Source organism: Corythoichthys intestinalis, chromosome 11 (genome assembly GCF_030265065.1).
Source record: "Corythoichthys intestinalis isolate RoL2023-P3 chromosome 11, ASM3026506v1, whole genome shotgun sequence".
NCBI classification, from domain to species: domain Eukaryota; kingdom Metazoa; phylum Chordata; class Actinopteri; order Syngnathiformes; family Syngnathidae; genus Corythoichthys; species Corythoichthys intestinalis.
The window spans coordinates 25,741,748-25,759,455 of NC_080405.1; the positions used below are offsets into that span (position 1 = coordinate 25,741,748).

General features: G+C 36.7%; 2 protein-coding genes across 8 annotated transcripts in view; both read left to right on the forward strand.

The window, feature by feature from the left end:
* Positions 1-4,584, forward strand: part of il1rapl2 (interleukin 1 receptor accessory protein-like 2) — a 409,390-nt gene extending 404,806 nt beyond the window's left edge. For all 3 annotated transcript variants that reach the window (XM_057850397.1, XM_057850395.1, XM_057850396.1), the window contains one exon: positions 996-4,584. In XM_057850397.1, the coding sequence (XP_057706380.1) occupies positions 996-1,084 (89 nt within the window). In that variant the 3' untranslated portion in view covers positions 1,085-4,584. The remainder of the gene's footprint in view (positions 1-995) is intronic.
* A 5,466-nt stretch (positions 4,585-10,050) lies between these two features.
* The window catches only part of LOC130923691 (mitogen-activated protein kinase kinase kinase kinase 4-like), a 53,669-nt gene continuing 46,011 nt past the window's right edge, over positions 10,051-17,708 (forward strand). For 4 of the 5 annotated variants that reach the window (XM_057849585.1, XM_057849588.1, XM_057849589.1 and 1 more), the window contains exons 1-2: positions 10,051-10,215; positions 10,955-11,020. In XM_057849585.1, the coding sequence (XP_057705568.1) occupies positions 10,159-10,215; positions 10,955-11,020 (123 nt within the window). In that variant the 5' untranslated portion in view covers positions 10,051-10,158. Of the gene's footprint in view, positions 10,216-10,954; positions 11,021-17,708 lie in introns of those variants that run through there. The other variant, XM_057849586.1, reaches the window with a different exon arrangement.

Consider the following 17,708-nt stretch of genomic DNA (forward strand, 5'->3'; position numbering starts at 1 on the left):
AGCAGTCAAGCTGTCACTTCAAAACGGGATTATGACTTTGAATAAGCACTTACCATACAAATTTGCTGTTCGCTGATGTGTCGTGACTCCTGCGTGTTCTGTTTAGTTGCCTTTCAGGTGCACGCTGACTGTGACGTCAATTGTCAACCGTTAAATTTCAGAGTTTGAGCGCGTCCGGTCTGCACGGTCTGCCCCGGAACAGTGCGTAACCTATCATTTGGACTGTCATTGTGCTGATACGAGCCGCATCTGACGCACTGACGTTAAGCAGGTGTGATTGCTATGCGGATCTGGCGAGCTGAGGCCGGTTCCGGCACACAGTCACCTGCTATTGGGGAACTGTAGTGTTGGCACATAGCATTACCAGTTCGTGGTCGCAACTTTAACTTTTGCTCTGAGCATTTAGGTAAACATTCGACCTGGTTGATGTGGGACTGTTGTCTATTTGTGCTTCCGCCACAATCCTACATTCTATTGTTTTGGTGATTGAAGATCCACTTAATCTTTTTTGGAATTCTACATATTGAGGTTGATGATTAAGATGGCCAGTGGTGGCTTGCATAAGCAGCAGAGGGAGTGTCCTTGAACATGTGCCTGGTAGAGTGACAATTTAGTGGCAGAAAATCAATCTCAATTTGCGGTTGTTCAGACCGCGTCTAAATACTGGCACAAGGTAGACTACTGGTTGAACGTGATTTTGATTAGTTTGATGGAGCCGCAGGGAAATATTCTGATATCCCCTGATGAGCTCTTACTCGTTTCAACTTCAACCTTTGATTGTTTTATTTCAAATCCATTGTGGTGGTGTTTCAAGAAAATCTAAAGTATGTCACTTTCAAAATTCTTCTGGATCCAACTGTAGGTGACGTGATACACAGTTGCATTGTATGGATTAATAATACAACACAGCACCAAATTTCTTCTTTAGGTATGCACAGTAAATTACAGCCAAGGAAATGACTGCTTATCACCATATTATATTGTGTGTCTCCTAGGTTTCTCAGAGCAGCACACTTGGAAAGAAGCCCGATCTTCACCTGAACAGCACCTTTGTCCCACTCACCAGCAGAGAACTAAGCTCTGATATCTGGTAGAAACATTGTTGACACTGGATTAAAGACTCTTGGTTTACAAAGAAATTCTCTGACTTGGGACCTGGGTTTATGGACCTTGTACGTGTGTGTTTTGGGGTCTTATCATCCCACATTGTGAACAAAAACTGCTGTAAAACTCTAAAACGTGGACCAGACAAGATTTTGACTGCTCATAGACCAACACAGATTACTAAACTGATTGTATATTTGTATTGAGCCTACCATTGAATTACAGACTGATATACAGTTTCAATGGTGAGTAAGATTTTAAAGGACTCCTGTGCTTGCAATACAGGTACAGTATATGTGCTACTGAAGATTGCTGGTCTGATCAGAAGCATGGACATGTTGGATTTGTTGATGTTTTGATCTTGATGTCTTTGAAAAAGGTACAAGATATTTAAAAAAAAAAAAAAAAAGATCGTGGGTCATGGGGATGTATTAATTGTATTAGGGCCACACTGAAATGAACAAAACTACACAATTAGTTCTATTTTTATGAGTGACTGTTTAAATTCCCACTTAAACCAAATGTTTGTCGTTGTTTTCCAATAGAACAGAAAGTACAACATGTAAGCTTGCAATACTACTGCTGAACTAGAATACTCATAAGCATTTTTCTCTTCTTTTTGACTATTCTTTTTTCAGTGTAGACCTAATACTCCTTTCTAGTGGACATCTTGTGTTTTTTCAGTACCTTACCAATTTGGAAAGTGTGGTTGTTCATAGGAAATCCATGTCCCGTACAGTCAGGTCATAAAATGATCTCTATAATCCTGGGACACAATTAAATCCTACTACCTCATTCACTACCAAACATGTCACAAGACATCCCCTTTTTTTAAGCGCCAAAGAATATTATTTTCTATGGCTACATGAACACAGAATTTACAAACAGAAAGATTAGATTCCCATCGTTCATCATTTTCAGTCTTTAGTTATGAGCTGCTGAACATCATAACATTGTTATACGTGTTTGGTAATGAATGAGTTAATAGAATAACTTGATATGCTGGTCATCAGACTCTAACATTGCATACTTCTACACAAAAGACTTCCATTTACAAAATCAAGAAGCAAATTATGTCTGCAACTATAAAGCTAAACTTGAAAGCATATGAACAACATCCATATTAGCTGTTTGTTGACAAAAGAGGATAGCAATGCAAAAGAGGGGCTAATTCAGTGCTCTGATACTTGAGCTGATGGAGATGAACTGGAAAACCTTAACCCCAAATCTGCAGGCATAAACGACATGGATTTTTCTATTTGCATGGTCACCCATTTAGATGAAATAAATAAAAGATTTTTTTTTAAAAAACAAACAAAAAAAAAACAATAGGTAGACTAAATGACACAATTGTTTGTCCAAGGCTCTTTTAACCGATCTTTACCAGTTAAGGTCATGAATGGGGGGGTTCTCCTAAATGTACTGATTTTTATTATTTATTTTGTTTGACTTTGTTGACAGTTTTATTCCTCTTTAACTTTGGTGAGAGTTTTACCTGGTTTAGTTCTAAATGTTGGTTTGTTACAATATTCTGTACAGCTTCAATAACGTGCACATATATCTATTACAAGAGCTCTTTCTTCCCTACAGTTTGTCGTTTTATTTCTCTAAGATGGACCACTAACAGGCAACAGGGAGCACCACGGCATTGTTCTTTGTCAGCTTTAAGAAAGAATTATTCTTACCAGGATATTTAAGCAAAGATGACCTGTTTTGAATTTATGCAAAAGTTCTGTCAATGTATTTACAATAATAGAACCAATGAATTCTGGATATTTGAGATTATTTGATACAATGATTAATTATCAATGACTTGTTTTATCAAATTGCAATATGAAGTCTAGTGGTTGTCTTATGATTTAAGATAATTTTGTTGAATATTCTTTGGATATATTGGTTGGAATAATTTAAACGAGAATAAAAGTCACATGAGTTGTTTTCTATATTGTGGATAAGTCCTCCTATCATAATAATCTTTCAGCTTCTCTTCATCGCCATCCTCTTCGATTGTTGACTATTTTCTATCTTCTGCTCTCTTCCTGTTGTCCTTGTCTCTTATTCACCATTTGCTTGAGCCAAAAATAATACTCCTGGGTTAGAGTGGTGCTAGGTACAGGAGCCGGATGACTGCCTTTTCGTATTTAATGTCATACCCTGCAAATTCCTTTTTCCAATTATAGCTTGTCAGGAAATATAATTAGTGTCAAATGGCTTTTCTTTCATGGATGTAAGCGCAGGATCATTGCTTGACAAGACTTGAATGGACACAGAACATTGGAGCACATCGCAGTGAAAAAAAAAGTAATATGGAAAGAAAATAAGTACATTTAAAATATTTCTTTCCAATTATTTGAATATGATGACTTACATTTTGGGTCATTCTTTTCACTAACCTGAAAGACATATTGAAAAAAAGCATTTTTGTAAATATCAGCATATGATGCGTTTGAGACTTTTGCATTTTGCACCTCAAAAAGCAGCAACTATACCCTTTTTACATAATTTTGTTTTCAGTAAATAAAGACAAAAACTCTGCTGTAAAATATAACTAAGCTTGTCTCTTAAAGAGGAGTGCGGCAAAAGTTTTGCCGTTATGTATATTATTTCATATTAAGAGCCGAGGTGGGTAGTAACGCGTTACATGTACTCCATTACATTTACTTGAGTAACTGTTTGAAAAATGTACTTCTAAGAGCAGTTATACTGAGCCATATTTTTTACTTGAGTAGATTTGTGAAAAAACACTTACTTTTGAAACAGGTCTCAAATTACTGCGGCATTTTTTTTTAGTAAAAGACAATAAAAATAAATTATACTAAGTGAACTGACCAGGGATTGTTGATCCAGTCCAGCCCCATTCTTCTGTATAGCAGTCCTGCTGTTGCAGTCTCAAACTCTTTGTGTTCCTTCACATGTTTCGCCTTCAAATGTTTTATCAGGTTCGAGGTATTGAAACTGGCCGATTTAAGTCCACCTCTCGAAACTTTTAGGCCGCAAATCTCGCATGCAACAATTGTACTCGACGGAGTTTCTATGCTGAACTATTCCGAGACCGATTACATTTTTTGTTTATTTTTCCTCCATATGAAAAAGCTGCCCCGGCATTGGTTAAGAGCGGCTATTGGTCTGCTCTCATTGGTCTGGAGCAGGCCAATAGCAATAGCGGCTTGGCATGCAAAGTGATCACGTTTCATCACACAACACAGAGTGTAGTGAGTGTCAGGAGAGAGAAGGCTGTGTTCAAGACAAGTGATGCCAGTAAATGGTATCAGCGCCCTACTTGTTGGTACTCACCGATACGACCATTTTAGTCGGCCCCCCTGCTGATACTGGTATCGCTGCAACGGTACTAATTTCACCAATGACATGTCACAACAATAATCACATAACTACATTACACCAATCAGACAGAAGCTTGCATTTGTATGATCACGGCAGCCTGTTCAATCAATTCAATGTCCCGTCTTTAAGGCACTGTAAAAAATGAAGTATTTGACATTGAGCCCTGGCCTCAAATGATTCGAAAGCGCAGATTTAAACCTCTCCCAGTTTTTATTTTGCACCAATTGACCACGGAAAACCAGATCCTTTCAATTTCATAATAGTAACGATGAAAGAAGTATTCACTATAGAAACTAGGAACTATTTTCTCCACTTGAGGGCACTCATGCTCTTTGGATGAATAATGCTTCATTTATGTCTTTTTTTCCCCTCCCTTTCGCCGGAATTCAATGATTAATTTTTTTTATTTCTTTGGCTTAATAGGGTTATGTAATGGGTTATTGTACAGTATCATTATAACATCAGTTCATATAGATAAGTTTGTGCTGAGAGAAAAAAAATACCATTGTTTGAAAAAAATGAAACAAAAAGAAGCAGTTACTCAGAATGTTACTCAGTACTTGAGTAATCTTTTCACTGGATACTTTTTTACGTGTATTTGAGTACATTTTTGGATGACTACTTTTACTTTTGTAGTGTTATTTTGAAGTAACGTTACTTTTACTTGAGTAAAATTTTTGGCCACTCTACCCACGTCTGATTAAGAGTATACAATATTGTTTATAGTCGTATGCTGTATTCCAACTATTTGCTGAAGGCTTTTAATTGGTGCCTTAAAGTAACCAGACTCAATAAAAGAACACAACCATGTACCACACAATGCAATTCTATATCACTTTTGAAAAAACACTACTAGTATAGTAGGTAAGTAAGTACAGTCTCATTGCCATTTGTAAAGGCTAAACATTTGATGTACTGTGTCTCATTAGAATATGCCAGTGTCCCTGTGTTGAGTGAGTGTATGATTTATGAGTGTTAGAAGACTGATTGGCCCTCGAAGGCATGTAGCTTAGCATTGGGTATGTCATGCTTAGCTCATTACGTGAGGATGTAATGATGATTTGGAAATTTAACATTCATTTCACAGCGCAGCAGCTTGTGAAATTCATTTCTGAAATTCTCTGAGTAGTCCACAATGGCTATGTGGCCTGGATATTTCCAATTTGTCACACTTAAGCTTAATTTTCTTGGTGTCAGTGCAGCATCCTCAAACTGTGTCAGAAATACTCAATTTCCATTATATGTGAATGTGGCATGTCCAAACTACATCTGGAGCATTTCAGGAGTAATATTTATTTAATTGCATGGCAAACACAAATTTAATACACTGCATCATAGAGTATTTGCAAAACTACTCAACTGTGAACTTTTGTTATACGACCTCCTGAGAATCTGCTTGTATATGTTGAGTTTCTGCTTATCATTTGTTGTTTCGTGTGTCCCTGTTTAAAAAAAAAAAAAAAATCAAAGTAAATAGCAACAGACAACAATTTCTGGAACGCTGTTTAATTGTTTTAAAGAATGCTGTGTAGTTTAAACTGCTTCACCGCAAAAGACACGTGTGCGCGCGCGTGTGCATGAGTGTGTAGGCAGCTGACCCTGGTGTGAACAGGGCCACTGTGCGACACCACAGAGAGGGCATTCTTCGCTACGGAATAAACGCACGCGCGCACATTTACGCACACGCACAGAGAACGTGCAAGCGAGTCACTTGCCGTCTACTAGCTGTGATCCTGTATTCTTCCTATTTTCCTAACTCAGAGACACATAAAAGTGCATCACATAAAGATCGTATTATTTTACCATGCTGACAATAGCCACGTTTACATGCTGACTTTTATCCATACCGATTCAAATCATTCCGAATGGAAATTTCAAATCAGCTGTTTACATGTCACTTCATCTATTCCGATCCAGCGTTTACATGTGTCTGCCTTTATTCCGAAAGGACGTTTGACAACTGCCGTCTGACATGCGCAGATTAATCAAAACAAAGCGTCACGTTGCAAAACATGGAGATCGATCGTCAGATCAGCTGCTGTTTTAACTTTTCGAGTGGAAACAAAACTTCAGAATGACACGCCGTTCATTTAAAAAGTTGTGTGGGCTGGTGGAGGGATTCACGGATATAAACTTTCCGCCGGACTCCAATTAGGTGCGCTGTGCGTGTGCTTGGAAGCCATGTTGCAACTTGCAAGTGACGTTACTTACGTCACAAAGTGACGTCACCACGTCAGTACGGAGCATGTGCAGAAAGAACGCAACCAGACACCATTCCGCTTCCCTGTTTACATGATATAATTTTACTTCTAATCGGTTTGGAAAAAGGAATATTCCACCTCTGTGAATCGGAATGAAATTCCATTCGGTTTGGGCCTGTTCATTCCGAATGAGGTGTTTCCGATTGCAATTGGAATATTTGGCTCCATGTAGACGTGGCTAATGACTCTGCAGCTAAAGCATGAATTCAATACATCAACCACCTTAAAGGCTTGCTTTTTGCTTCAGTTTGTACCTACTTCATTTGCATAATATGTCGCAATTTCAGAGTTGCATATCATAAAAAATATATATATATATATGTATGTATTTATATATATGTATTTATATTAGGTATTTATATTAGGGCTGTCAAAATTATCGCGTTAACGGGCGTTAATTAATTTTTTAAATTATTCACGTTAAAATATTTGACGCAATTAACACATGCAATGAATGACCCGCTGGCATATTGCCTCAAACATTACAATGAGGCCGTTTGTGGACATTAAGAGTGAATAGAATGCCACCGGCCGCTTGGGGGCAGCGCCGTTCCATACTCATGTTATGTCTTCTAAATGTGGGAGAATTAGTAGTTGTGAGACCTTTATGCTGTATTCACAATGCAATGCAAATTGCTATTTGTGCTCCACACATATTTCGGTAAGTTTTCTTTCTTTTAGTGGCAATTATGTGTCTCTTGTTTTATTTTGGGTAAGATATGTACAGATGTATGTTATACAGTAAAGGCGAGTGGACACAGGCGTTCTTTGGACCACGCTGTTTATTGGCATAGGCTTCTCCTTTACAACAAACATAAGTATCGTTTAGTGAAAGCACAACAAAAATAATATTCCTATCCCTCAAAAAAAAAAAAAAATAATGTTCACAAAAAGAAAAGTACTTCAGTCTATAGTAAAGAGGCCCTATTCTGACACACAGTTAAACAACAATGCAAAATGAACTGACATTCCATATCAAAATAGTTATGCAAAATACATGTAAAACTTTTCACTCTATGTTTATTATTGTTATTTTTATTCTTATTACTATTATATTAACTCTACTTTTGATTGAAAATTTTACAAATTTTATTAAACCGAAAACATGAAGAGGGGTTTTAATACAAAATTACTATAACTTGTAACTATAACATTTATCGTTTAAGAACTACAAGTCTTTCTATCCGTGGATCACTTTAACAGAAAGAATGTTATTAATGCCATTTGTGGATTTATTGTTAAAATAAACAAATACAGTACTGATGTACAGTATGTTGTATGTATATATCCGTCGTGTGTCGTATCTTTACATTCCAACAATAATTTACATAAAAATATGGCATATTTTAGAGATGGTTTGAATTGCGATTAATTAATGTTTAAGCTGTAATTAACTCGATTATAATTTTTAATCGTTTGACAGCCCTAATTTATATATATATATAATATATATATGTGTGTGTGTGTGTGTGTGTGTGTGTATTTATATGTATATATGTATTTGTACATGTATGTATGTATGTATGTATGTATGTATGTATGTATGTATGTACTGTACTTGGCGGAAAACACTCAGGTGACTTGAAGTTCCGCTCTGAGACCCCCAATTTGGCCAACTTTCATAATTGTCCGATATGCATGTGTGATACATCATTGGAAAGCTTAAAATCTCAGTTTTCTGGGGGAAGAAAAATTTTGAACAGGAGGGCATTTAAATTTTTTTTTTTAAACAGCAAAACCCTATCTGGAGGTGAGAGCACGCGAGAACAGAATTACAGACGCCATGACTTTAACGAGATATTATCGCGTACACCAAAAACTCCATGTAGCATGTATCATCGAGTGTCAAGACACAGATGTGAATGACCACAGCTGGATTTTGGGGGGGATTTTATGAGTGAAACATGGTAATATAACAGGGGTCGCGATGCAGAAATCGCAGACATCAAGGAGTGGTCGAGATTTTCTTATCGTATATTTACTCTTTTAACCTTTTTTTTTTTTTTACAATTATTCTTTGTTTGGATCGATTATTTATTATCTAACATATCGGAGAAATGCGACAGTAACAAAAAAAATACAATTAGGCGATAGTTATGAGGTAGATATCCGAGACTTTTTTACAGATGCCATTTTTTTCCATTGTGACATAATTTGTTTAAAAGTCTAAAATATGTGAGTGAATAATTTTTTAAAGTCGTTTTTTTTTCTTTTTAATGAAATTTAAGACATCAATTAATGATTCTAAGCTAAAAATGACAGACATTTTGAATCATAAATATAATTAATTACCTACGTTTTATGGCTGGGTTGAAACAAAAGCGGTTACGCGACATCTGTAAACGGGGGTTTTCAGGGTAAAACGGAAAAATTAAAAATAGTTCGGGGGCTTAATGCGCCATGAATCTGCTATGGCAGCATATAGACATATTGTTCTCTCAAACACAACAGTTGTTTTGGCTTAAAATGCAGCAATTTCTTTTAAAGAGGAGTGCAAGAGCAGAAACTGCTTTTTCAGTGTTGTCTGTGTTTTCCGCCATATAAATAAATATATATATATATATATATATATATATATATATATATATATATATATATATATATATATATATATATATATATATATATATATATATATATACTGGACTGTCTCAGAAAATTAGAATACACAATATTCTAATTTTTTGAGACAGTCCTGTGTATATATACAGGACTGTCTCAGGAAATTAGAATACACAATATTCTAATTTCCTGAGACAGTCAGGAAATTAGAATATTGTGTATTCTAATTTCCTTCGTTTGACAGCCCTAATATATATATATATATATATATATATATATATATATATATATATATATATATATATATATATATATATATATATATATATATATATATATATATATATATATATATTTGGGGTAACGCATATCAAGATTTTTCCTTGAGCTGGAATTTGTTGACTGGGGTTTTTCAGTTTTTCTTGGCGCTTGATAAAAGGAAGGAAACAGAAAACTGTTAGTTTGAGACCAACAGATCAAGTTAGACACCGTAAAAGTGACTTGAGATGAGGCATGTCGTTTTCACAATTATGGATATGGGAAAAACGGATCAGTGACGGATTATTGCGTGGAGTGTGTGACATTTAAAAGAGAACGTTATTGAAATTAAAAGTTTGACAGTGGTTTGAAAAAAAATGAACTAAAAATGCGACAAGAATTCAAGGAATGTGACGATGACCTGGTAAAACCTAGACGTTACATCCGGTGTTTACATTATTGTGAAAGGTTTGTCCGGAAAAGGTTGGCAATTTACTTTCAGCTTTGCTATTGCTTAGCAAAAGTTGAGAATGGACTCAAGAGACAAGACCGTTAGTTTTGACGAAGACGGAACGAAAGCGTCCATGACTTGCCCGTACTTATCAACGCCTTGACAACATTATTGTCAGCAATGTCGAGAGAAAACACCACTAGAAGTTTGGACAGCATAGACCTTTCTGCACTGAGAGTAAGACAAGACAATTTTTCTCCACTTTTAATGAAGCGTTATTGTTAACACCGTTGTGGCTGCCTGGAATTGTTAACGACAATGTTAAATTGTTATCACTTTTGTTTGTCATTGTCACTGTCAACATTGTTTAGTGCTGTAGTCGGGATTTGTCATGTTTGAAACTGCTGTATATGTGTTAAGTTGTTGAATGTTTTCTAAGACGTCTTTTATAGGTTGTTGTTAGGCAGTGTCACTTGGCTTGACTTTACGGTATTTACAAGGCGCATTTTTCTCTTCACTTTATAAAGTCGGCACTCTGGATGCTTGACAAACAAAGATACTTGAGCAGGCTTTTTTGTTTACATTTACAAACAAATAACAACATTGAATTGTATTGTACAGTTAATAACAACAGCAATGTCAGAATAGGAACGGAGAAACCTTAGAGGCCAGTTGCATTGGATGTAAGTGATAATGTCATCCAGATTTGCAAATCCACTTCCTCAATCACCCTTGGGAACAACTACATTTTTCAGAAAAGGCCACAACTATGGGGTACTGTACAGTTTGGTCTGCCTCAAATTCATGTTAAAGGTTTGTGATCCATTTTCACTAGGATGAGCTGAAACATGAGCTTTCACAGCCAGTCCTACCAGTTTAAATAAATTTGACATCCATCTTTGACAATGGTAAGCAATGAGTTAATGTGCACCATTGATCTCAATTATATATTCTTTTTCTTGATCCAATTTTGTAGGATCCCGCAGGTATTTTTGAGCTGGTGGAGGTGGTAGGCAATGGAACCTACGGTCAAGTGTACAAGGTGAGTTTTGTCAATGCTGATAAATGTGTAATAAAGATGTTTGATCAGTGGAAGGCTGCTAATTTCTAACATTTTAAGTAGTTATTCTAGTACCATTTGTCACACCTGTTAAAATTGGCTACTATTGACAGCAAAAGCGGTCCAATCCATTTCAACTGGGAGGGTTAGCAGTGTTCAGTACTCCCAGTTTAAATGGATTGAACATATAATGCCATCAAACAATCTCCATCCCCACTGACGGCAGTATCTGGAATTATGAATGTGTGTGGTTTTAAAAGGCGGCACCTGGCCTGGTGTGGGATGGGAGTGTAGGAATGCTGTTGTAAGTTCAGTTTATCAATTCAATTAGCGTTAGTTGTGGCTGCTAAAGTTCATGTATGAATGTAGTGTATTTTTCGGACTATAAGTCACAGTTTTTTTCATGGTTTGGCAGAGCATGCGTCTTACACTCTGGAGCGACTTATGTGTGATTATTTACGGTCGGGTCGGGCCGACTTCTCTCTCGCTAACTTTTTTTGAATAAATATATCTTCATATATTTATACTAAAATTATGTATGGATTTTAAATAAAATAAATAATTTGGATAAAACAGAGAAGGCGCTGTGCATGCCTGCGCACGTGAATGCAGTGGTCCCGCTCTCTTTTCAATCTTCCCCTCCCGCGCCCCGGTGCCCTCCGCGAGCATCCTGGTGTTTCCTTTTCGATATGGAGCAGCTATAGGAGTGAAAAACAAAACTAAAGACAGGGGAATTGAAAAGCAAACAACTGCGGTAGGAGTGAGATATGGAAAGGATTCAAATTGATTAATGAAGATGCTATACGGAAACCTGTGTCGGCTTCTCAATGTAAACGAATGTGGCGCTTTGGTCTCATACAAAAATATATTTAACAAACTTTTCCAGCATAATTTGCGTGCATTTCTAATGATCATAAAAATATGTAGACCATTTAAACATTGAGAAAACTTGCGTTTTATTTCTGCCAACTCGAGGAGATTAAAATAAATGTCAAATCCACCATCCGCCTGTTAGAACAGACACGCAAATATAAAAGATATGAATGTTTATTGAATATCCATCTTACAGTCTTGATTAACTGGGAAAATTCGTTACAACAGACAGGCTTTAGTTTTTCATTCATTATCTATCTATCTATCTATCTATCTATCTATCTATCTATCTATCTATCTATCTATCTATCTATCTATCTATCTATCTATCTATCTATCTATCTATCTATCTATCTATCTATCTATCTATCGTATTTTTCCGACTATAAGTCGCAGTTTTTTTCATAGTTTGGCTGGGGGTGCGAAATTATTAACACATTATGATATCATTTCACATGTTGTTTTAGAGTGACACTGATGGTTTGGTAAACCTGTTAGCATCTTCCTTATGCTATAGTTATCTGAATAACTCTTAATAGCTTAATCGCGTTCTGCCTTTGGCAATGTGTGTTCAATTGAATTATTGACTTTTATATTGAAATGTATGCTTTTAGTTTGTGGTGCTTTCACGCCCAAGTGGGGGCGCACTCGCACTTGTTTACGTGAAGAAGCGTGCTCACACGCCAGAAGAAGCGTTTCTGAGCTGTGTCTGAGCGAGTGGACGAGAGAGAAAGAGACATGGCTGTGAACCTACGTTCATTGTTTATGCTTGTAAAATATCTCTACAGAGGCAACGCCTGTGTGTATCATCTTTTCTGTTGTTGTTTTGTGTTTTCCACCCGCGATCAGACATTTAAAGCCAGTTGTGTGGTTGTTTGATCGATGTGCTAATGCTAGCGAACGCATGCTAACCGTTTTTGTCATTGCTGTAATAGCACCTAATTATCATTTATTCACGTTGATGTGAACCTGTTTGGTATTGAGGACGAAATAAATTCAGCAAATTATACGGACGTCCAGCATCATCATTTGGGAGTTTAGCTCGCTGTATAGCCAGGACTGAGCCGTAGTGTCCTGGTGAGGACAGTATATTCGCATTTCGTTGTTCATGCATCATGTAACGTCATACTGTACACTTATTCAGCATGTTGTTCTCTATTGTATTTTTATATTAAATTGCCTTTCAAGATGACATATATGTTCTATGTGTTGGGTTTTATCAAGTAAATTTCCCCCCAAAATGCGACTTATACTCCGGTGCGATTTATATGTTTTTTTTCCCTCTTCGTTGGGCATTTTATGGCTGGTCCGACTTATACTCAGGTGCGACTTATAGTCCGAAAAATACGCACCAGTATCATCACAAACATGATCGCACAAACGCATCCTTGCATTTCCTCATTCTCCTGAGTCCTCACAAATAAAACTAAAAATTTTGTGTTTTTTTTTCGGGCTCCTGCCTACAAATAAAACATAACATTTCAGGTTTTTTGGGGGTCGCGCAAGCAAACCAAGTTAATTGATCGGGCTCGGGCTGCGTCGGGCTTTATACCCGCGGGCCGGTCAGGTCGGCTTGGATTTTTTAGAATTTTTATTTTCTAGCATCATGTAATGTTAGCAATCCATAAAAGGGAAAAAAATGTAATGTTAGCATACTGTACACCTATTCAGCCTGTTGTTCTCTATTGTATTTTAAATTGCCTTTCAAGATGACATGTCTGTTCTAGGCATGTGCCGGTTACCGGTTTCACGGTTTACCGTGGTGTGAAAACGTCGCGGTTTCAAAACCACTAAAATTTTCCGTCAGACCGTAGTACGGTATTCGATATTTTTCATGTGTCAAAAATGCAGCCAGAAGTGGCTTGGCGCGGCAGCGCTCACTACCTCCCGTTTGTTGCTGTGTGTGAAAGTGACGCTATCGGCTAGACAGCCAGTGAACCCAAAAACAAATACTCCAAACATAAGATGTACTTTTCTTCAATTTATTGAGCTCTCAAATCATGGTAAGTGGAATATACAAAATGAATACATTAAAAACATTGTACAAATGTATTTTTCCATGTGTGAGTAGCTTCAACAGATTAGTACCATGAAAAGTTCGCCAAAAACAAAACACACATTTTCCTTTCAAATTCAGTATACAAACCAACTAAAAGCTTACAAAGACGAATGTTAGCCTAGGCTTAGCTGGGAGAGCAACTTCGTCGAGTGTTACAGCCACAGAGTGAGAAAACAAGCTTGATTCGCTTGAATGAAGGGGAAAAGGGGATAGCATCAAAGATCGCTAATTGCGAAAGATGCTCTTGCCCTATGCACAAATCCACGTTCGCTGGATCAAGGAGAGGTCTCACTCCCAATGTTTTTTTTGTTTGTTTGTTTAGATGAAACCTTTCCACAACAATATTTACACTTTAAACTAACTTATACATTTTTAACTTATTAACATATGAATTCTTTTTTTTTTTAACACATAGGCATGACATCATGTAGACTAGAGCTGACACAGTGGCTGAAAATGGCGAAACTTCACTTGAGCTTTTCCACCCTCAAAAAAAAGTCATGCAGTAGAATTTTTAAAAAATTTTATTCAGAAATGTTTTTACTTTTTTATGGAAATTATTTTGTTCTTGCTCTAATCTTGAGCAACTCGAGCTGTGGCTGTGGGTATAGTCTATAAGTTATATTTATTTTAATTTTATTTAAAATATATATATATATATATTTTTTTTTTTATTGATAATTTATTTTAACAATATATTCATGTTCCAATTTGCAACTATGTTCTGATAATTTTTTTAAAATCCTGTTCAATGGAAAAAAAAAAGAATTTTTTTAACCCATACATCTCAAAATAACACATTTTGGAGCTATAATTGCAATACCGTGATGCTGTGAAACCGCGGTATTTTTGACACGGTTACGTATCGTCAAAATCTCATACCGGCACATGCCTAGTCTGTTCTTGGTGCTGGATTCTATCAAATAAAATTCCCCCCAAAAATGCGACTTATACTCTGGTGCGACTTATATATGTATGTTTTTTTTTCCTTTTCATTGCGCATTTTTTGGCTGGTGAGACTTATACTCAGGTGTGACGTATAGTCCGAAAAATACGGTACTTGTCATGTGTTTATTCATGTGTTATGTGTTTGTTCAATAGCCTAGATCAAATGAAAGTCCACTCATTGATGTGTATTTGCTGGACAACTTACTCGATTTCATTTTAGCTAGCGATAATAGGCCTCTTTAAATTAGATGGCATCGATATCTTTTTTTTTTGTGTTGTAGTTGTGCCGTTAGTAAGTTAGTTGCTTTGCTGGAGACACACTGAAAGTGAATCTTGGTTTTCCTTTTGTCTTATATGCACTGTTTTCTCTTGGATAGTTGCCATGGCACCATCTTGTTTCTCTTATTTATACACAGCCCCAGCACGCAATGATTAACAAAATAGACATGCTATTTCAAGCAAAATACATTTCAGCAAATTCCTTGAGCAGGGGAAGTTAGACACATGTATGGAAGCTTCTTACTGAAAATACACAAAAGGCCTTACACACCACCAGCACCATCGAGAGGCACGTCACATTTTTTTTAAAGTCCTGAGTTTGGTTGACTTTGTTCTTGCAGTATCTGTTTGTGCATCACGTATGAGTGCGGTGGTTGTGGTCAAACCCATTTTTAGCTCAATACTGTAGGTATTAAAAAACAGTTTTTCATTTGAGTGACCTGCATGGTTAAAGCAACACTATTTATGTATTTATGTATGTATATATGTTTTCAACCTTCATTAAACATAAACAGTACTTAACTTTTTTGATTAAACATTGAATTACAAGTAATTGAATGGCACCTCTGTCACAGCCCTGTATCACTTTCACTGGCACTAAGCAACTTCGAGGAGGGTGGTAGGAACCCTGCCACACAGAAAAATTACAAATGTGCTGCCTGCTTTGTGGCATACGTCGATTCCTTTGTTCCGTATATGTTATATTGTCATATGATATCGCAAAGCTACAATTAGGGGCCGTTTACATGGTGACTCTCCGAGAATACGAAAAATTTCAAATTTGCATTTATATGGGCCCGTCTCCGTTCGAACAATGTCGCAATTCCGCATGAAAACAATTCAGCCCGAAAAAAAATATGCCCGCCCACTCGAAGCAATGGCATTTTTCTTTAGTTCAAAAAGGCACAAAAATGGAAACACTCAACATATTTAATTTAAAAATATCATTAAAACAGTAAATTAAAGCCGACATTCCGCCATATATGCTGTTTTTAATGTTTATTAGCAACGCTGCGCACACCCAATGTGACGTGTACGAGTGCTGATGTTATCGGGCCGCGGGAGCCTTTGATATGCCCCCCTCAATCCCCCGCAATCGAATTCTTCCACTTTGGAGGCAGGATTCAGAATTTTTCGTCTTCGCCGACACCATATGCATGCGAGGCCATTCCGCTACTCAGTCATTGCGTCTTTGTGTCGCAGAGTCACCATGTAAACTGCCCCTTAGATTAATTCCCTCACTGCTATTTGTCGTTCACAGAGCCACTGAAAACACAAATGTAGTTCAGGGCAAATGCAGGCCATCGGGAGATCAGGACTTTACGACACTTGCACAAGTTCTCGTGGGAAATGCGGTCTTCCGTTAGGCAAAACACTACAGCTTCTGTCCGCTGGCGTCGGCAAAATGACGGAAAACTGAAACTTTTTCAGTGTTGCTTTAAATTACAAGTTTGTAACTTTACAAAAAAAAAAAAAAAGATTATATAAATCCATGTTTTAATATAATGACTCAACTCAGCTCGTATATTCCTATCATGCGTTCACAGCAGGCGCTAAAGTACCAAAATGATTACAGAAAACATAACACAAAACAAAAAACAACGACAATATAAACCATCAGCTAACCAAAATATCATACCCATTTCTAAGACATACAGTATTTGATATTTAAAGCAGTCACAGTTTCGATGTGAGATTTCAGTGAGTGTGGTGTGAATTTGAATGAGCGTAAGAAAGAAGTTGGCTGTGAGTCAAGGTTACGACTATTTCCTGAAAAAGGAAATGTGGCAAAATTGGCACAGTGTGGTGTATGTATTTGCACACACGGTTTTTTTCTGACACAAGCTGAGAAAAGTGTATATTCCATCTCATGACAAAAATTCATTGATTTCTTAACCAGTAAAAACAGGATGTGGAAGTATGGCCCGAGGATTGTGATAACCTTTGCCCTAAGATATGTGAAATACTTGGTCTAAACTTCCCGTCATACAAATGAACACATTTTCTTGTATTAAATACCAGCACTCTCCTCTTCTTTAGTAAGCATTGTTCTGTCTAAAGTGATGGACTGTTGTGGCATGTGCAATTGGGAGGACATTGCTTATGTAGAAGCCACGAGTCTTTGCTGGAATTTCTGTAATGCTAAATGTAATGCCTTGTTGTGTTGTATTCACACTTTATTTGTACCAGATGCCACTGGGATCGTGTAACTGTGCCTCAACGTTATGCTGTCATCTCATTTCCATGTAGTGCCAACTTAATCAATCAATCAATTACACAAAGTATGGTCATCACCACTGTTGTAGTGGGATACTTACATAGTTCTTTAAAATTCATGATCAATTTAATTTGTTCACAGTAACATACTAAAACGTTATCTGTGATACAGTGCATTTTAGTTGATAGATTGCAGGGGATTTGATAACTAACCATAATAGTTTGCAGTCATCAGCTCATTTATGATTTAATTAGTGCATGTGTCAGTTTGTTTTCTGTTGATGTATTTTTAAA